This window comes from Hyla sarda, chromosome 5, assembly GCF_029499605.1.
Source record: "Hyla sarda isolate aHylSar1 chromosome 5, aHylSar1.hap1, whole genome shotgun sequence".
Classification (NCBI taxonomy): Eukaryota; Metazoa; Chordata; class Amphibia; order Anura; family Hylidae; genus Hyla; species Hyla sarda.
In genome coordinates, this window is record NC_079193.1 from 21,173,817 (window position 1) to 21,196,394 (window position 22,578).

The window sequence follows — 22,578 nt, forward strand, 5'->3', positions numbered from 1 at the left end:
TTCTTACTTTTATATGTAAGGATTTGCTTTATCTATATTAGTTATCTACTTATTTTTCTTTAATTCTCACTTTTTCCTATTTTTGGATGACATTTTGGGGCTTCAGAACCAATTACCAGGTTTCCAGAGAGTTCTGGTCTCAACAATGATTTCAACATACAATGGTCATCCTGGAACCAATTAATATTGTAACTTGAGGGACCACTGTATATATTAAAGCTCAATACCTTAGGCATCCGCAACTCCGGGGGCAAAGAGAGGTAGTATGAAGTAAAGCGATGATCCAGGAAGGGCACTCGAAGTTCAAGCCTTTTATAAAGAAATAAAAAATTCAAAAATACGAAAATCTATTTAAGTCACATAAAGCTTGTGATTTCATTGTGAGGTAAACAACATGACATGAATCTTTGTGTCTTATATTTAATGTTAATTACTCCTTTAACCCCTTACCGACCACGGACTTAAATGTACATCCTGGTGCGGAGCTACATCGCGTACCAGGATGTACATTTACGTCCTGTACATGACCACGAGCATCGGAGCTATCAGCAGCTGGGGACCCGCCGGTAATGGCTGGCATCCGCAATCGCGCGGATGTCTGCCATTTAAAGGGGGGTTCTCCGCTGGAAAACTTCTTTTTTTTTTAACCCCTTAAGGACACAGCTCATTTTCACCTTAAAGGGGTACTCCGCCCCTAGACATCTTATCCCCTATGCAAAGGATAGGGGATAAGATGTCAGATCGCCGGGGTCCCGCTGCTGGGGACCCCGGAGATCGCTGCTGCAGCACCCCGCTATCATTACTGCACAGAGCGAGATCGCTCTGCACGTAATGACGGGCGATACAGGGGCCGGAGCATCGTTACGTCACGGCTCCGCCTCTTGTGACATCACGGCCCGCCCCCGTCAATACACGTCTATGGGACGCCCCCTGCCATAGACTTGCATTAAGGGGACGGGCCGTGATGTCATGAGGGGCGGAGCCATGACGTCACGCTGCTCCGGCCCCTGTATCGCCCGTCATTACGCACAGAGCGAACTCGTGGGGATCCCCGGGGTCCCCAGCAGTGGGACCGCGGCGATCTGACATCTTATCCCCTATCCTTTGGATAGGGGATAAGATGTCTAGGGGCGGAGTACCCCTTTAAGGACTGAGCCCTTTTTTTTCAATTCTGACCACTGTCACTTTAAGCATTAATAACTCTAAGATTCTTTTACCTATTATTCTGATTCTGAGATTGTTTTTTCGTGACATATTCTACTTTATTTTAGTGGTAAATTTTCGTCGTTACTTGCATCCTTTCTTGGTGAAAAATCTTAAAATTTCATGAAAATTTTGAAAATTTAGCATTTTTCTAACTTTGAAACTCTCTGCTTGTAAGGAAAATAGATATTCACAATAACTTTTATATTGATTCACAAATACAATATGTCTACTTTATGTTGGCATCATAAAATTTACATATTTTTACTTTTTGAAAAAATTTGAGGGCTTCAAAGTAGAGCAGCAATTTTCAAAGTTTTCATGAAAATTGCAAAATCTGAAGGGACAGATGTTACAGAACTACAACTCCCAGCATGCCTGGGCAGTCGGCATGCTGAGAGATGTAGTTTTGCAACATCTGGAGGGCTACCATTTGGGCACCACTCTAATAGTGGTCTCCAAACTGTGACCCTCATGATGTTGCAAAACTACAACTCCCAGCATGCCCAGGCAGCCTTTGGCAACCACTTTGGCAACCACTAGAAGGGCAGCAGTAAATATCGCTTTACTGCCACCTTCCTTTCAGCCCCCCGTCGCTTCCCTACCTGCGCCGCTGATCTCCACTGCTGTCACCGATGATCGGCGGTCCCCACGGCATCTTCTCTTCGGGTACCGGCCGCCATCTTCTCCCCCCGTTCTGCCCGACATCCAGGGGTGGGAAGAGCGGGGAGTTTCCATGGCAACCCCCCCGTCTTCCACTGCCATTGGTCAGCATTCATTGCTGACTAATGGCAGGGCATAGGAGGAGATCGCAGCACTGCAACCTTGCTCCTATCCCTCAGGATGATCGGGGGTGTCACTGACAGCTCCGATCATCCCTATTTTCCGGGCGATCGGGTCACCAGAGATCCGATCAGCCCAGAAATAGCAGAAAATCGCATGTCTGAATTGACCTGTGATTTCCTGCGATCACCGACATGGAGGGGTCTCAGGACCCCCCTCAGCGATGTGCCGGGATGCCTGCTGAATGATTTCAGCAGGGATCCCGGTCCGGTCCCCAACCAGCTAGCGGTGGGGACCGGAATTCCCACGGGCGTATGCATACGATCTACGTCCTTAAGGACAGGTTATTCAACTGGTACCAGAAAGTTAAACAGACTTGTAAATTACTTCTATTAAAAAATCTTAATCCTTCCAGTACTTATTAGCTGCTGAATACTACAGAAGAAATTATTTTCTTTTTGAAACACAGAGCTCTCTGCTGACAACATGACCACAGTGCTCTCTGCTGACACATCTGTCCATTTTAAGAACTGTCCAGAGTAGGAGAAAATCCCCATAGAAAACATATGCTGCTCTGGACAGTTCCTAAAATGGACAGAGATTTCAGCAGAGAGCACTGTGGTCATTATGTAAGCAGAGAGCTCTGTGTTCCAAAAAGAAAAGAATTTCCTCTGTAGTATTCAGCAGCTAATAAGTACTGGAAGGAGTAAGATTTTTTAATAGAAGTAATTTACAAATCTGTTTAACTTTCTGGCACCAGTTGATTTAAAAAAAAAAAAAAGTTATCCACCGGAGTACCCCTTTAAATGGATGATCAGAATGCCCGCAGCGCTTCCGCGGGGATCCGATCATCTAAAATGGCGGACGGAGGTCCCCTCACCTGCCTGTCTGTCTGTCTCCTGGGGTCTTTTGCTCTGGTCTGAGATCGAGCAGACCAGAGCAGAAAATAGCCGATAACACTAATCAGTGCTATGTCCTATGCATAGCACTGAACGGTATCAGCAATCAAGTGATTGCTACAGATAGTCCTCTATGGGGACATAAAAAATGTAAAAGAGAAAAGTCAACAAAACTTAAAATTGTCCCTTTTTCACCATTTTACCCCCAAAAAGCGTAAAAAAAATAAAAATAATAAACATATTTGGTATCGCCGCATGCGTAAATGTCCGAATTCTGAAAATATAATGTTAATGACCCCATACGGTGAACAGTGTAAACGTAAAAAATTTAAAAAATTGCTGTTTTTTTGTCAAATTTTTTTTTTCAATTATAAAAAAGTGATTAAAAAGTTTCATATATGCAAATGTGGTATCAATAAAAAGTACAGTTCACGTCGCAAAAAATGAGCCCTCCATGTATACCACCATGTATAAGGAAAAATTAAAAAGTTATAGATGGTCAAAATAGGATGATTTTAAACATACGGATTTTCTACAAAAAGTTTATAATTTTTTTAAAGCAGTACAATAATAGAAAAGTATGTAAAGATGGGTATTGTTTTAATCGTATTGACCTATAGAATAAAGAAAACATGTCATTTTTACCGTACTGTGTACAGTGTGAAGACGAAACCCTCCAAAATTTGCTAAATTGTGGTTTTCATTTAAATTTCCTCACTAAAAAAATACAAAGTACAATTGGTGACGCAAAAATCAAGCCCCAATATGGGTCGGGGGATGGAAATATAAAAAAGAGTTATGGATTTTAGAAGGTGAGGAGGAAAAAACGAAAACGCAAAAATAAAATTGGCTGCGTCCTTAAGGTCAAAACGGGCTTGGTCCTTAACCTCTTAAGGACCAATGACGTTGTGGAACGTCATGGCACCCTGGGCTTTAAGGACCAATGACGTTCCACAACGTCATGGCATTTTCCGGTCTCTGCCGCGCCCCGGGCAGAGATCGGAACTGGATGCCTGCTGAAATCCTTCAGCAGGCATCCAGGGCATACGCCGAGGGGGGCCATGTAGGCCCCCCATGTCGGCGATCGCCGCAAATCGCAAGGGAAATCGCCCTTGCGATTTGCGGCGATATCGGGCTGATCGGGTCTCTGGGACCCGACCGCCCGGTAATTTTGCATGATCCCGGCTGTCACAGACAGCCAGGACCATGCTGGAGTATCGGAGCGAGGTGGCAAGCCGGCCACCTCCTCCGATCCCCTGCGATCTGTCGGTTAGTTAACCGACCAATCGCAGGGGGGGGGGGGCGGTTACTTCCTCCCGCCCTGCCCGGCCCCTGAAAGTCCGGAGAGGACGGGAGGAAGACCGGAGGACGCGGCGGGGGACGGGGGAGTGCTGGGGACCGGCCCCGGTACTTACCTCGTCCCTGAAGACCCGGATCCCTGCGATGAAGACGGCGGCGGAGGAGACAGGTGAGTAGATCTTCAGCCGCGGTCGGGCCCTTTACAGCAATGCACGTCGCCGTAAAGCGACATGCATTGCTGTAAAGGGACCCTGTAAACTACAACTCCCAGCATGCCCAGACAGCCCTTGGCGTCTGGGCATGCTGGGAGTTGCAGTTTTGCAACATCTGGAGGTCCACAGTTTGGAGACCACTGTACCCTTCCAGATGTTGCAAAACTACACATCCTCAGCATGCCCTTACTGTCCAGGCATGCTGGGATTTGTAGTTCTGTAACATCTGGCCCTTCAGATGTTGCAGAACTACAACTCCCAGCATGCCTGGACAGTTTTGGCATACTGGGAGTTGTAGTTTTGCAACATCTGGAAGGGCACAGATTGGGAACCACTGTATTAGTGGTCTGCAAACTGTAGTCCTCCAGATGTTGCAAAACTACAACTCCAAGCATGCTGGGAGTTGTAGTTCGGCAACATCTAGCTCTAAAGATGTTGCCGAACTACTACTCCCAGCATGCCTGAGAATGCTGGGAGTTGTGGTTTTGCAACAACAGGAGGCACACTGGTTGGGAAACATTGTCTGTTTCCTAACTCAGTGTTTCCCAACCCGTGTGCCTCCAGCTGTTGCAAAACTATAACTACCAGCATGCACTGATGGACTGTGCATGCTGGGAGTTGTAGTTTTGCAACAGCTGGAGGTCCCCCCCCCACTGTGAATGTACAGGATACATTCACACGGGCAGGGGGCTTACAGTGAGTATCAGGCTGCAAGTTTGCGATGCAGCAAATTTTGCGCGGCAGCTCAAACTCGCTGTAACCCCCCCTGCCCATGTGACTGTACCCTAAAAACACTACACTACACTAACACAAAATAAAATAAAAAGTAAAAAACACTACATATACACAGCCCCCTACACAGCCCCCCTCCCCCAATAAAAATGAAAAACGTCTGGTACGCCACTGTTTCCAAAATGGAGCCTCCAGCTGTTGCAAAACAACAACTCCCAGTATTGCCGGACAGCCGTTGACTGTCCAGGCATGCTGGGAGTTTTGCAACAGCTGGAGGCACCCTGTTTGGGAATCACTGGCGTAGAATACCCCTATGTCCACCCCTATGCAAGTCCCTAATTTAGGCCTCAAATGCGCATGGCGCTCACACTTTGGAGCCCTGTCGTATTTCAAGGCAACAGTTTAGGGTCACATATGGGGTATCGCCGTACTCGGGAGAAATTTCTTAACAAATTTTGGGGGGCTTTTTCTCCTTTCACCCCTCATGAAAAGGTGAAGTTGGGGTCTACACCAGCATGTTAGTGTAAAAAAAAAATTTTTTTACACTAACATGCTGGTGTTGCCCCATACTTTTCATTTTGACAAGAGGTAAAAGGGAAAAACGCCCCCCAAAATTTGTAATGCAATTTCTCCCGACTACGGAGATACCCCATATGTGGGCGCAAAGTGCTCTGGGGGCGCACAACAAGGCCCAGAAGGGAGAGTGCGCCATGTACATTTGAGGTGATTTGCACAGGGGTGGCTGATTGTTACAGCGGTTTTGACAAACGCAAAAAAAACAAAACCTCACATGTGACCCCATTTCGGAAACTACACCCCTCACGGAATGTAATGAGGGGTGCAGTGAGAATTTACCCCCCACTGGTGTCTGACAGATCTTTGGAACAGTGGGCTGCGCAAATTAAAAATGTTGTACAGCCCACTGTTCCAAAGATCTGACAGACACCAGTGGGGGGTAAATGCTCACTGTACCCCTTGTTACGTTCCTCAAGGGGTTTAGTTTCCAAAATGGTATGCCATGTGGGGGTTATTTTGCTGTCCTGGCACCATAGGGGCTTCCTAAATGCGACATGCCCCCGAGCAAAATTTGCTCTCAAAAAGCCAAATATGACTCCTTCTCTTCTGAGCATTGTAGTTCGCCCGTAGTACACTTCAGGTCAACTTATGGGGTACCTCCATACTCAGAAGAGATGGGGTTACAAATTTTGGGGGGTATTTTCTGCTATTAACCCTTGCATACATGTGAAATTTGGGTGGAAACACACATTTTAGTGACATTTTTAAAACATTTTTTTACATATGCAAAAGTCGTGAAACACCTGTGGGGTATTAAGGCTCACTTTATTCCTTGTTACGTTCCTCAAGGGGTCTAGTTTCCAAAATGGTATGCCATGTGGGTATTTTTTCCTGTTCTGGCACCATAGGGGCTTCCTAAATGCAACATGCCCCCCAAAAACCATTTCAGAAAAACGTACTCTCCAAAATCCCCTCGTCGCTCCTTCGCTTCTGAGCCCTCTACTGTGCCCGCCGAACACTTTACATAGACATATGAGGTATGTGCTTACTCGAGAGAAATTGGGCTACAAATATAAGTATACATTTTCTCCTTTTACCCCTTGTAAAAATTCAAAAATTGGGTCTACAAGAACATGCAAGTGTAAAAAATGAAGATTGTGAATTTTCTCCTTCACTTTGCTGCTATTCCTGTGAAACACCTAAAGGGTTAAAATGCTGACTGAATGTCATTTTGAATACTTTGGGGGGTGCAGTTTTTATAATGGGGTCATTTATGGGGTATTTCTAATATGAAGACCCTTCAAATCCACTTCAAACCTGAACTGGTCCCTGAAAAATTGTGATTTTGGAAATTTTGTGAAAAATTGGAAAATTGCTGCTGAACTTTGAAGCCCTCTGGTGTCTTCCAAAAGTAAAAAATCGTAAATTTTATGATGCAAACATAAAGTGGACATATTGTATATGTGAATAAAAAAAATAATTATTTGAAATATCCATTTTCCTTACAAGCAGAGAGCTTCAAAGTTAGAAAAATGCAAAATTTTCAATTTTTTCATCAAATTTTGGAATTTTTCACTAAGAAACGATGCAAGTATCGACAAAATTTTACCAATAACATAAAGTAGAATATGTCACGAAAAAACAATCTTGGAATCAGAATGATAGGTAAAAGCGTCTTAGAGTTATTAATGCTTAAAGTGACAGTGGTCAGATGTTCAAAAAACGCTCTGGTCCTAAGGTGTAAAATGGCCTGGTCCTTAAGGGGTTAAGGGGTTAAGAAACCATAATGTTCTGCAGACCAAGCTGTTTGCAGATTGTTTGTAAAGTATAAAGCACAAGGGCAACACTGCCACCTGCAGGTCAAACTGAACTACTGCATAGCTTTAAAAATTTTAGCCACACTTACAGTAAGGTGGCAGGGTTGACTCAAGGGGGTAACTAGGGTTGCCACCTGGCTGTTATTTTATTGGCACAGCCGGTATTTTGGTCACCCTGCAGATATTTTTATATTAACAATACCGGCAATGCAATGGCATGTATTTATCCAACCAATCCTCCAACTCCCGGAGTGTTGCACCATAACCTATACCAGTGTTTCCCAACCAGAGCGCCTCCAGCTGTTGCAAAACTACAACTCCCAGCATGCCCGGACAGCCAATGGCTGAGGCAGCAGTTGCACCCAGGCCGCAAGAAAACATAATTTTGTCATGAAGGGATTGACAGGCGGTGATGATGACGGGGTCTGAATGATGACGAAGGCCGCAGTGGTCTTCAACCTGCAGGGTTTCAAAACTACAACTCCCAGCATGCCCGGACAGCCGATGGCTGTCCGGGCATGCTGGGAGTTGTAGTTTTGCAACATCTGGAGGTCCTCAGGTTGAAGACCACTGATGAAGGGATTGACAGGTGGTGATGATGAAGGGGGGTGATGATGATGATTAGAGATGAGCAAACTTACAGTAAATTTGATTCGTCACGAACTTCTCGGCTCGGCAGTTGATCACTTATCCTGCATAAATTAGTTCAGCCTTCAGGTGCTCCGGTGGGCTGGAAAAGGTGGATACAGCCCTAGGAGACTCTTTCCTAGGACTGTATCCACCTTTTCCAGCCCACCGGAGCACCTGAAGGCTGAACTAATTTATGCAGGATAAGTCATCAACTGCCGAGCCGAGAAGTTCGTGACGAATCAAATTTATGGTAAGTTCGCTCATCTCTAATGACGGGGGTCTAGATGATGACGGGGGTCTAGATGATGACGGGGGTCTGGATGATGACAGGGGGGGGATGATGTATTTCCCACCCTAGGCTTATAGTCAAGTCAATAACTTTTCCTGGGTTTTTGGGGTGAAATTAGGGGCCTCGGCTCATATTTGGGTCGGCTTATACTCGAGTATATACGGTACATTTGCAGGACCCCTTCCTAACTCAGCATGAGGGTCTTGCATCTCATATTGAGCCTTTGAGGAGGAAAAGTGAGTGTGAGTCAGCCATGTATGTGTGCGCCATTTAATGCTGGCCCTCAGTGCACCCTCTGGTGATGCTCACCCATGTGCAGCGGTTGTTCTGTCAGCTCGAAGGACGTCAAACAGGTAGAGCTCTCGTAGTAAGCGCTCGCTGTCCTCTGCCGCCTCCTCCGGAGAAGGCGCCTGTAAGGAGATTGTTTATGTGGAAGTAATCCATGTAAAGCTCAACCACATCCCAAGCTTATTCCTCATTTTTACAGATGTTGGAAATATTTCGGTGCTGCTCTGCTAGGACCTTTCTACCCAATAATACGTTTAGGCCAATAGGCACAATCATGTATCCACACTGCTCACCACTCATTCATTCTTCACATTGTGTCTGGTCCTATAGTTTGTCCCATTCAAGTAGGCTGCAGTACCAGGTCTACTACATAAACCCCACTGAGCTGATCAGAGGGGTCCCACAGGTCATACACGCCCCCCCCCCATCACCACCACCACCCCCAACACCACCACCTCCACCACCACCAACCCCACCACCACCAACCCCACCACCACCACCCCCACCACCACCACCCCCACCACCACCAACCCCACCACCACCAACCCCACCACCACCAACCCCACCACCACCACCCCCAACACCACCACCACCACCACCAACCCCACCACCACCAACCCCACCACCACCACCCCCACCACCCCCACCACCACCACCACCATCACCACCCCCACCACCACCACCATCACCACCCCCACCACCACCACCACCACCACCACCAGCAAATCCCCATAGCAAACCTCTTCTAAACTGGGCGGTTCCAGAAACATATGTCATCAGAGAGCACTTAGACAGAAAAGAACAACCTTAACTTCAGAAGCTCATAAGTACTGAAAGGATTAAGATTTTTTTAATAGAAGTAATTTACTTTCTGGAGCCAGTTGATATATATATATATATATAAAAAAGTTTTTTCCTCCCCTTTAAAGGAGTACTCCGGCGCGCACTTTTTTCCTTTTATCCCATCTGGGCTGCAAAATAAAAGAAAACACACTTTCTCTTACCTGCCAACGAGCCCCCGGAGCTTCGGTACAGGCGTTCGCTCCCCGAGCTGTATTCTTCTTACTTCCTGTTAGCCCGGCACGTCACACGGAGCTTCAGCCTATCACCGGCCGAGGCGGGACATCGCTGCGGCTGGTGATAGACTGAAGCTCCGTGTGATGTACCGGGCTAACAGGAAGTAAGAAGAATCCAGCCCGGGGACCGAACACCTGTACCGGAGTGTACCGGAGCTCCGGGGGCTCGTTGGCAGGTAAGAGAAAGTGTGTTCTCTTATATTTTACAGCCCGGACGGGATAAAAGGAAAAAAGTGCGCGCCAGAGTACTCCTTTAAAGGAAAAACTATAGAAATGAACTATAGAAGTAAATGCAATGACATTCCTCCCACCAAAGAGAGAACACTAACCTTGTGGAAGTAGATATAGCCCTGAGTGAGCTCGTCGGAGCCTTCGCCGGAAAATATCACCACGCTCTCCGTCTTCTTTCGTATGTACTTGGAAATCAAATACATCCCTGAGAAAATACAAAATCTGTTAAAGGGGTATTCCAGGAAAAAACTTTTTTTATATATATCAACTGGTTCCAGAAAGTTAAACAGATTTGTAAATTACTTCTATTAAAAAATCTTAATCCTTTCAGTACTTATGAGCTTCTGAAGTTAAGGTTGTTCTTTTCTGTCTAGGTAATCTCTGATGACACGTGTCTCGGGAAACACCCAGTTTTGAAGCAAATTCCCATAGAAAACCTCTTCTAAACTGGGCGGTTCCTGAGACACGTGTCCTCAGAGATTACTTAGACAGAAAAGAACAACCTTAACTTCAGAAGCTCATTAGTACTGAAAGGATTAAGATTTTTTAATAGAAGTAATTTACAAATTTGTTTAACTTTCTGGAGCCAGTTGATATATATAAAAAAAGTTTTTTCCTGGATAACCCCTTTAATTTTTTTACATTTTTGTTTATGTATTTATATATTTTTGTAAAACAGACAGTGGTCTGCAAAGCTACAGGATGCTGAGAGTTGTAGTCCTGCCACAGTTGGACGGTCCCAGCTTGCTGACTAATACTATAAACCTTTATTGCTCTGGAATCCAGACAGTCCCTAGTCCGCAGGATTTTTCGATAGGGTCAGATGTGGCAGGTACAAAAGAACACAGTAATAGATCAGCTCACCAACTCTTCAGGCGTAACAGGCACCATTCTGTAAGGTCCGGAAGCACGGATGCACGGGACCGTTCTCCCCAGGTAGTAGCAGGAAAGTGAAGGAAAGGAAAATCCAGCTCCCGATAGGCAAAATCCTGTAAAACTTAACATTTATTCGTGCACATTAAAAATGGTAAGCCACCATAGCGGCAAGTGACGTGTCACTCATAAAAAACAGGAGTGAAATGCTGACGCGTTTCGAGCATAAGCTCTTAGTCATGTGCCATGACTAAGAGCTTATGCTCGAAACGCGTCAGCATTTCACTCCTGTTTTTTATGAGTGACACGTCACTTGCCGCTATGGTGGCTTACCATTTTTAATGTGCACGAATAAACGTTAAGTTTTACTGGATTTTGCCTATCGGGAGCTGGATTTTCCTTTCCTTCAGATGTGGCAGGGTGACATTCTAGGGCCTTATACCTACTGCTATATTGCAGATCCATGGCTTTATTAAGAGGTGTATATGGTCTAGGTGACAAACATATTTTATTAAAAGCTGTTCTATGGTGCAATATGGTGTCTCACAGAATACCTAAAGCAGTGGTCTTCAACCTGCGGACCTCCAGATGTTGCAAAACTACAACTCTCAGCATACCCGGACAGCCATCGGCTTATACTCGAGTGAACTCTCCGCCTGTCAATCCCTTCTCAGTGGTCTTCAACCTGCGGACCTCCAGATATTGCAAAACTACAACTCCCAGCATGCCCGGACAGCCGATGGCTGTCTGGGCATGCTGAGAGTTGTATTTTTGCAACATCTGGAGGTCCGCAGGTTGAAGACCACTGCTTTAGGTATTCTGTGAAGGGACAGTGTTGAAGACCACTGATGAAGGGATTGACAGGCGGTGATGATGAAGGGGGGGGGGGTGATGACGGGGGTCTGGATGATGACGAAGGCCGCAGTGGTCTTCAACCTGCAGACCTCCAGAGGTTTCAAAACTACAACTCCCAGCATGCCCGGACAGCCGATGGCTGTCCGGGCATGCTGGAAGTTGTAGTTTTGCAATATCTGGAGGTCCGCAGGTTGAAGACCACTGACCTATAGGATACATGCATCCAGCATTAAAGGGGTATTCCAGGCCAAAACTTTTTTTATATATATATCAACTGGCTCCGGAAAGTTAAACAGATTTGTAAATTACTTCTATTAAAAAATCTTAATCCTTCCAATAGTTATTAGCTTCTGAAGTTGAGTTGTTGTTTTCTGTCTAACTGCTCTCTGATGACTCACTTCCCGGGAGCTGTGCAGTTCCTATGGGGATATTCTCCCATCATGCACAGCTCCCGGGACGTGAGATCATCATTGAGCAGTTAGACAGAAAACTTAAGAAGCTAATAACTACTGGAAGGATTAAGATTTTTTAATAAAAGTAATTTACAAATCTGTTTAACTTTCCGGAGCCAGTTGATATATATAAAAAAAAGGTTTTGCCTGGAATACCCCTTTAAATATACGGATATACCACCAAAACCAGACTATGCAGCTGCTATGGGGCCCATGAGCTGCGGGGCCCGGAAAGTGTTTCTTACCAACAGAGGCTCTCACTGTTGTGATGTCATAGGTTTCCAGTGTAAAGATGACCTCATCCACCGCCTGTATCCCCTCTTCAGCGTCAAAAATTATTTCATAATGTTCACTACCAATATGGTTGGCAACCTGTAGTTGGTGATAAAGAATTAGTATGTGTACACATTGTGGTGACCCAGTACAGAACATTGTATTCTGCCCATCCTGTGTGACAAATGCTGCCTTCAGTGTCCGTCTTGGGCTCAAACACTACCCAGGACTCAATATAATGCAATGTTATACTATGGTTAATGTATTGGTATTTTTTATGTACCTGTTGTGCCTGTAACCCTATTGTTAGGGGAGTGTGCATGAGGTGAACCATGTGACTTATCTGCCCAATGGGGATCCACCAAATCTGCTCCATATATAGTGTGGTAAGTGTTCAGTTTAAAGGGGTTATCCAGGAAAAAAACTTTTTTTTTCTATATATCAACTGGCTCCAGAATGTTAAACAGATTTGTAAATTACTTCTATTAAAAAATCTTAATCCTTTCAGTACTTATGAGCTTCTGAAGTTAAGGTTGTTCTTTTATGTCTAAATCCTCTCTGATGACACCTGTCACCCTCGGCGTTCCTGTCCATTCACCTGTCTGACACCGCCACCGTGTTCATACAATAAAGAACTTTTGAAGCTACTATCCTGGGTGAGTGCCGTCCTCTATTCTCCACTTCACTTATTTTTTAAAATATCTGCTATTTCTGGACTGAGCACCATAGGAATAGTTTTTTGCTTCTAACATCCATCTGTAGCTATGGTCTGCGGAAATATAACAAAGCACCCAGGTCCAGGTGTCAGCACCCTCATATATGGCAGAAAGGGAGGCTTAAAAATTTTGTAAGTAGCCACTTTGCTAGCAGCAGCCCAAATTTACAAGGAAACGTGCCTATTAATAATGCCTTTTTCTAATAATTTTATCATTATTTTTTAGTACCCAATATTACAAATCTTTCAATTACAAACCCTTTCAATTCTATATTGATTGTTGTTATTGTCGGGTAAGGGTCTATTCACACTGTGGAATTTCCGCTTGCGGAATTCCGCCTCAAATGAAAGCCCAATACACTTCTATGGGATTCCGTACTCCCATTCACACTTCCAAACTTCCGTTTGCGGGATTCCACTAGTGGAAATTCAGAAATGGGAATGGGAGTGCGGAATCCCATAGAAACGTATTGGGCTTTCATTTGAGGCGGAATTCCGCAAATTGAAAATTCCGCCATGTGAATAGACCCTAAGTCTGTATAGTCAAAGCGCTAACCTGAAGCCAGGGAGGTAAGTAAGTGACCTTCATCTGTCATGTTAAAGGGGTTCTCCACCATAAGGTTATTTTAGTACGTACCTGGCAGACAGTAATGGACATGCTTAGGAAGGATCTGCGCTTGTCTTGGGGCTAAATGGCTATGTTGTGAGATTACCATAATACTGTGGCTAGCTCTTTGTGAACTGATATTTCCTATTTAACTTTTCTTTTTTGACTACAAATCCCACAATTCCATTTTCCTTCCTCCCACACATCAGCCACCCATTAAAACATAAATGAGCTGCATCCATTCAAAAGACCTGTGGTTTTCAATCAGGGTGCCTACAGCTCTTGCAGATTGATCTCTCTCCCACCAAGCGATCGCTCCACCCATTGAAGCAGACAGGCTGCCTGTCATCTGACTAGTGATGTCAGGTCTCGGCCGCATTGCAAGCTGGGAATTTGAGACAACAGTCATTTTGTATGCTGGTAAAAATAAATATTGTAGTGAAAATCACAGAAGAATTGTGAGAAAACCGTCACACACAGGTACAGACACTATATTATGAACTACACTAACTTTACAGCCCCTGTAGCATAGTCAAATATAAAAAAAAAAAATCCTGGAATACCCCTTTAACTGTTTGGGAGCCTACAAAGGCGCTATGGAGAACAACCCCACAATCTGACCGGCAACATTATTGTCACAGTTTTAAATACTGCGGATGAATTTGATTGGGGCATCTGAAGGGTTAATGTGGGACATTGCCTATCATGCTGATGTCCAGCATTAGCAATGATTCCTGGCTCCTTATAACAGGTATAATGCACCCTCAGCTTGTGAACGCACTTCAAACTGGCGGAACGCAACTATGGTGAACATACCGTATATGTCTCATTTTGAGGTTAAACTGTGAAAACAGCCTATTAGAGAAGAGGAATTTACATTTAACTATATATATATATATATATATATATATATATATATATATATATATATATTGTATTGAAGATGAAGTGTGCAAAACAAAGAATGAATAACCTTTTTTTATTAAAAAAAATTAAAAGAAAAGAAAAAAAAAAGAAAAAAAAAAAAAAAAAGATTTAATTCACAATAGCATGGTGGTAAAGTTAAAGGGGTTATCCAGGAAAAAACTTTTTATATGCCATACTGCGTACACCTTCATACAGAATACACCTTCATACAGCGGACACCTTCATACAGAATACACCTTCATACAGCGTACACCTTCATACAGAATACACCTTCATACAGCGTATACCTTCATACAGCGTACACCTTCATACAGCGTACACCTTCATACTGCGTACACCTTCATACAATCTACACCTTCATACAGCGTACACCTTCATACAGCATACACCTTCATACAGCATACACCTTCATACAGCATACACCTTCATACAGCGTACACCTTCATACAGCATACACCTTCATACAGCATACACCTTCATACAGAATACACCTTCATACAGCGTACACCTTCATACAGCGGACACCTTCATACAGAATACACCTTCATACAGCATACACCTTCATACAGCGTACACCTTCATACAGCGTACACCTTCATACAGCATACACCTTTATACAGCGTACACCTTCATACTGCGTACACCTTCATACAGAATACACCTTCATACAGTCTACACCTTCATACAGCGTACACCTTCATACAGCGTACACCTTCATACAGCGTACACCTTCATACAGCATACACCTTCATACAGCGGACACCTTCATACAGCGGACACCTTCATACAGCGTACACCTTCATACAGCATACACCTTCATACAGCATACACCTTCATACAGCGTACACCGTCATACAGCGTACACCGTCATACAGCGTACACCTTCATACAGCGTACACCTTCATACAGCGTACACCTTCATACAGCGTACACCTTCATACAGAATACACCTTCATACAGAATACACCTTCATACAGCGTACACCTTCATACAGCGTACACCTTCATACAGCATACACCTTCATACAGCGTACACCTTCATACAGCATACACCTTCATACAGCGTACACCTTCATACAGCGTACACCTTCATACAGCGTACACCTTCATACAGAATACACCTTCATACAGTGTACACCTTCATACAGCGTACACCTTCATACAGCGTACACCTTCATACAGCGTACACCTTCATACAGCGTACACCTTCATACAGCGTACACCTTCATACAGCGTACATCTGTCTAAGTGCTCTCTGATGACACGTGTCTCGGGAACTGCCCAGTTTAGAAGCAAATCCCCATAGCAAACCTCTTCTACTCTGTGCAGTTCCCGAGACAAGCAGAGATGTCAGCAGAGAGCACTGTTGTCAGACAGAAAAGAACAACTCAACTTCAGCAGCTGATAATTATTGGAAGGATTAAGATTTTTTTAATAGAAGTAATTTAAAAATCTGTTTAACTTTCGGGAGCCAGTTGATATTAAAAAAAAAAGTTTTTTCCTGGAATACCCCTTTAACACCAGTAAAACTCTTTTGGGCACCAGAAAGTGTAGATATACCTTTGAATATCTAGGGCAGTGTTTTCCAAACAGTGTGTCTCCAGCTGTCACATTACTATCACTCCCAGCATGCCAGGACAGCCAATGGCTGTCTGGGCATACTTGGAGTTGTAGTTTTGCTCCTCCAAGATGACCACTGAAATCCCCCACAATCCTCAGCACATGCAGTTATAAGGAGATATATTGGACTGTACGGCCCCAGCACATCTGTGCCAGTCTTGTATAATACAGATAGGCATGCATCCAACCTGAAAACTATTCCTGACAGTGCCAGGGGATCTAATCTATGCCCTTGGGCACCACAATGTATTCCCTGCTGAGGAGCGCGGCAGAACAAATCTTCTGTTTATGTAACATGAAGGAAAGTTCATGGTGTTCTTGGTTTGTTAGTGGAGTCAGCACCTGGCAGTGCCCTCGTGTATAGGGAGACTGTGAAGGCATTTCTCAGAAGATATCAGGGAAATGTATGTGTGCCAACTGCATGTTACATCAGTTTCACCAAGAGGTTCGATAAAAGTACCATAAGATGCCATACAGCGTACACCTTCATACAGCATACACCTTCATACAGCGTACACCTTCATACAGTGTATACCTTCATACAGCGTACACTTTCATACAGCGTACACCTTCATACAGCGTACACCTTCATACAGTGTATACCTTCATACAGCGTACACTTTCATACAGCGTACACCTTCATACAGCGTACACCTTCATACAGTGTATACCTTCATACAGTGTATACCTTCATACAGCGGACACCTTCATACAGTGTATACCTTCATACAGCGGACACCTTCATACAGCGTACACCTTCATACAGCATACACCTTCATACAGCGTACACCTTCATACAGTGTATACCTTCATACAGCGTACACTTTCATACAGCGTACACCTTCATACAGCGTACACCTTCATACAGTGTATACCTTCATACAGTGTATACCTTCATACAGCGGACACCTTCATACAGTGTATACCTTCATACAGCGGACACCTTCATACAGCGTACACCTTCATACAGCGTACACCTTCATACAGCGTACAGCTTCATACTGCATACACCTTCATACAGCGTACACCTTCATACAGCGTATACCTTCATACAGTGTATACCTTCATACAGTGTATACCTTCATACAGCGGACACCTTCATACAGCGTACACCTTCATACAGCGTACAGCTTCATACTGCATACACCTTCATACAGCGTACACCTTCATACAGCGTATACCTTCATACAGCGGACACCTTCATACAGCGGACACCTTCATACAGAGTACACCTTCATACAGTGTACACCTTCATACAGCGGACACCTTCATACAGCGTACACCTTCATACAGCGGACACCTTCATACAGCGGACACCTTCATACTGCGGACACCTTCATACTGCGTACACCTTCATACAGCGTACACCTTCATACAGTGTATACCTTCATACAGTGTATACCTTCATACAGCGTACACCTTCATACAGCTCCAATATACCCCATACGGTGCCAGATAACATGCCTTCATATAGTCAGGGCTGGTGCAAGGATTTTTTACATCCTAGGCAAAAGCTAGTTTTGCTGCCCCTTGACTCCTCCCATTGACACACCCCACCTTACTACTGGGGTGACACACTGTAACAAACCTCCTCCTCATGTAATCTCCTTACTAATGGGGTGACACACTGTTATAAACCTCCTCCTCATGTAATCTCATTACTACTGGGGTGACACACTGTAACAAACCTCCTCCTCATGTAATCTCCTTTCTACTGAGGTGACACACTGTAACAAACCTCCTCCTCATGTAATCTCATTACTACTGGGGTGACACACTGTAACAAACCTCCTCCTCATGTAATCTCATTACTACTGGGGTGACACACTGTAGCAAACCTCCTCCCCACGTAATCTTCTTACTACTGGGGTGACACAATGTAACAAAACTCCTCCACATGTAATCTCATTACTACTGGGGTGACACACTGTAACAAACCTCCTCCTCATGTAATCTCCTTACTACTGGGGTGACACATTTTAACAAACCCCCTCCTCATGTAATCTCCTTACTACTGGGGTGACACACTGCAACAAACCTCCTCCTCATGTAATCTTCTTACTACTGGGGTGACACATTTTAACAAACCCCCTCCTCATGTAATCTCCTTACTACTGGGGTGACACACTGCAACAAACCTCCTCCTCATGTAATCTCATTACTACTGGGGTGACACACTGTAACAAACCTCCTCCCCATGTAATCTCCTTACTACTGGGGTGACACACTGTAACAAACCCCCTCCTCATGTAATCTCTTTACTTCTGGGGTGACAGTTTTGCTGCTGTCAGGACCTGGAGAAATAACTTTCTTGCGGAGGGCATAACGGCACCCCAATCAAGAGTGCGCTCTAGACGGCTGCCTATTTTGCCTATAGGTGGAGCCGGCCCTGCATATAGTGCTAGCCAGGGTGCCCTTATATAGTGCCACTTATTGTGTCATCATATAGTGTCATCTATGTTATGCCCCATATAGTAATATTCAATGTACCCGTATCTATAAAAAGTGCCCCCATATACTGTGTTCTTATAGTGTCAACCAAAGAGTGCCCTTACACAATGCCACCCAAAGTCCACAGACAGCATCAACAACATAATGCCCCCTAAAGTGCTTATGAATGTGCCTCCTTATAATTCTAGCTAGTGTGCCTTCATATAGTGCTAACACCAATGTGTCGCCATACACTGCCAGCGTGCGTCAATATAGTGTAAGCTAGTGTGTTCTCATACTGTTAACCACAATGTGCCCTTACACAGTGCCAGTCAATATACCCGCACACAGTGTCAACTACAATGTTTTCTCCAGTGTGCCCACCACATGGTGCCAGTTGCCACGCAGTACCAAGTACATTATATTTCTTAGCTATTATAAATTGTATTCATTCCTTTCTTACCCAGTATAATTAAGCACTGTATGGGGGGTATTATTCAGGTATTGAGATGGATTTTATGTGGGAACGATATGGCGGTATTATGTGGGAATGATTTGGTGGTATTTTGTAGAAACAATTTGGCAGTATTATGTGGGAATGATTTGGTGGTATTCTGTGTGAACGATATAGCAGTATTATGTGGGAATGATTTGGTGGTATTCTGTGTGAACGATATAGCAGTATTATGTGGGAATGATTTGGTGGTATTCTGTGTGAACGATATAGCAGTATTATGTGGGAATGATTTGCTGGTATTTTGTAGGAACGATTTGGCAGTATTATGTGAATGATGCATTTTAACTGAACCTTAAATTTTGGCATTATTTGGGTTTATCGTGGTACGCAGTACCAAGTAAATTATATTTCTTAGCTATTATAAATTATATTCATTCCTTTCTTACCCAGTATAATTAAGCAGTATATTATTCAGGTATTGAGTTGGATTTTATGTGGGAACGATATGGCTGTATTATGTGGGTATGATTTGGTTGTATTCTGTGTGAATGATATAGCAGTATTATGTGGGAATGATTTGGTGGTATTCTGTGTGAACGATATAGCAGTATTATGTGGGAATGATTTGGTGGTATTCTGTGTGAACGATATAGCAGTATTATGTGGCAATGATTTGGTGGTACTTTGTAGGAACGATTTGGCAGTATTAGGTGAATGATGCATTTTAACTGAACCTTAAATTTTGGCATTATTTGGGTTTATCGTGGTACGCAGTACCAAGTAAATTATATTTCTTAGCTATTATAAATTATTTTCATTCCTTTCTTACCCAGTATAATTAAGCAGTATATTATTCAGGTATTGAGTTGGATTTTATGGGAACGATATGGCTGTATTATGTGGGAATGATTTGGTGGTATTCTGTGTGAACGATATAGAACTATTATGTAGGAATGATTTGGTGGTATTCTGTGTGAACGATATAGCAGTATTAAGTGGGAATGATTTGGTGGTATTTTGTAGGCACGATTTGGCAGTATTATGTGGGAATGATTTGGTAATATTCTGTGTCAACGATATAGCAGTATTATGTGGGAATGATTTGGTGGTATTCTGTGTGAATGATATAGCAGTATTATGTGGGAATGATTTGGTGGTATTCTGTGTGAACGATATAGCAGTATTATGTGGGAATGATTTGGAGGTATTCTGTGTGAACGATATAACAGTATTATGTGTGAATGATTTGTAGGTATTCTGTGTGAACGATATAACAGTATTATGTGGGAATGATTTGGAGGTATTCTGTGTGAACGATATAACAGTATTATGTGGTAATGATTTGGTGGTTTTCTGTGTGAACGATATAGCAGTATTAAGTGGGAACGATTTGGTGGTATTTTGTAGGAACGATTTGGCAGTACTATATGAATGATGCATTTTACCTGAACCTTATATTTTGGCAATATTTGGGCTTTATCATGGTGGCACTAGTTGGCGGTATAGCTGTGTTACCTTTCTCGCAGCCTGTAAATCAGGGCTATCTTCCATTCCGATGGCAAATGTCTGGAGGGAGTAAGGTAAATTGTTCTCCTTCATCAGCTTGAGCAGAGTTGCAGCAACCAAGCTGGAGTCCAGACCACCTGAGAATACAAACATTGACCTATATCAGTGTTTCCCAACCAGAGTGTCTTCAGTTGTTGCAAAACTACAACTCCCAGCATGCCCGGACAGCCAAAGGCTGTCCGGGCTTGCTGGGAGTTGTAGTTTTGCAATGGCTGAAAGGCTTTCTCAGCATGCTGGGAGTTGTAGTTTTGAAACAGCTGGAGGCACCCTGGCTGGAAAACACTGATCTAAATGATGAGGAACTGTGAGGACAACATGGTTGTAATGGGGCATATATAGCTGTGTGCACGAAGATTCCCCAGTTTGTCACTACTGGAGCATCTATGGGTCACACACACCACTAAATACTCACCATAGTTTTCATATTTCTCACAAGCCTTATACCACCGGGCACTGTGCCAGCCTAGAAGCCTATACCTTATAAAATGCTGCAGAAGAACCCAAAGTCCTAATAATCATCCCAAAGCCCATTTGCCCTATTATATAAAACCCTCCACTTTTATACAACATTTTGGGGAAGGGAATGCAAAATAATTAAATCAATAATCTTTTTTTCTTTTTTTTTTTTTTTTTGTTTAATGGGCACTCTCGTTAAAACAAATGTTTACTATTTTACTATCTTTCTAATGTACTTTGTTTAAAAAATGAAGTTTTCTATGTTTTATTTGAGTTTAAAAAAGCTGCCACTAGGTGTCTCCCTACTTGCCAAGAGCACATTCCCCCCCATCTCTTGCACAGACTTTGGACTCCTGCTGGCCCTGGAGAAGTCCAAAAGCATGAAATGAAGTCTGGAGTGCAGGGGGGGGGGGGGTGCAGCCTTAGCCAATCATACCTCATCTCACACTGAACTGATCTGGGCTGTGTGTAGCAGAGTGAGGGAGGAAGTTCTCCCCTGTATGGCTTCAGCTGATGTCAGGCCTGCTGGGGAACGCCCCCTTCCCAGTCTGTGAATCTGAATGAGACTGAGCAGAAAATACAGAGTGATATGAAGATAGAAAACTAAAAAATAATAAAAAATAAAGGCAGGGGGTGGTTTATCATGATGGGGCAGTGACCTGGGAGGATTATAAAATTTTACAAGATCATGAGAGGTACTCTTTAACCTACATGCTGAATATAGGGAAATAAGGTCATTGTACATTTGGAGATGGCACCTTATTGTGGTAGCGTGGTGTGATGAGGGCAGATGTTGTTACAAGGGGTTAATGCCATCTGCCCCTAGGGTATTTGTGACACCAGGGCGTGGTTTAGCCTAAAACCACCCGAAGGTATGCTGCTGGATCCTGGGCTAGGCTCGGGGGCAATAAAGACTCAGACGCCAAGTTACGGACAACAGTAGCTTAACTGAGGGTAGAAAGATGGCAAAGTCTATACAGTTCAGCCAGGACCCACGGAGATGACCTTAAGGGCTTGCTGGGACTTGTAGTAGGACTGGACAATTGAATGCAGACCACGCTGACTTGACAGATGACAGGGACTGACTTGACTTGACTCATAAAGCTGTGACTTTATCTTTCTTGAATTGATGGTGGCTGCAGGACTGGACTTTGAGGCCTCCAACACTCTGGACACACACACTAGACAAGACTGCACTGGACCTCAGCAGGAAGAGAGAGAGAAGCTCCACCCAGGGCTTATATGGGGAGACTAGCAGGGAGCCCATAGGTCACTCTTGGGATCACCTGGTCACTGGTACCTCCTGGGTAACAGTCACATGACATATCACATGGTATACGGTAACTCCTAAAGATACAACACATTTTATAATA

General features: G+C 43.9%; 1 protein-coding gene across 4 annotated transcripts in view; it reads right to left on the bottom strand.

Annotated features, from left to right (window-relative positions):
• ASNS (asparagine synthetase (glutamine-hydrolyzing)) overlaps nucleotides 1-22,578 on the bottom strand; it is a 42,714-nt gene that overhangs the window by 5,192 nt on the left and 14,944 nt on the right. For all 4 annotated transcript variants that reach the window (XM_056518964.1, XM_056518966.1, XM_056518967.1 and 1 more), the window contains 5 exons: nucleotides 20,699-20,826; nucleotides 12,401-12,527; nucleotides 10,074-10,180; nucleotides 8,690-8,790; nucleotides 228-309 (listed from right to left, as the gene is read on the bottom strand). In XM_056518964.1, the coding sequence (XP_056374939.1) occupies nucleotides 228-309; nucleotides 8,690-8,790; nucleotides 10,074-10,180; nucleotides 12,401-12,527; nucleotides 20,699-20,826 (545 nt within the window). The remainder of the gene's footprint in view (nucleotides 1-227; nucleotides 310-8,689; nucleotides 8,791-10,073; nucleotides 10,181-12,400; nucleotides 12,528-20,698; nucleotides 20,827-22,578) is intronic.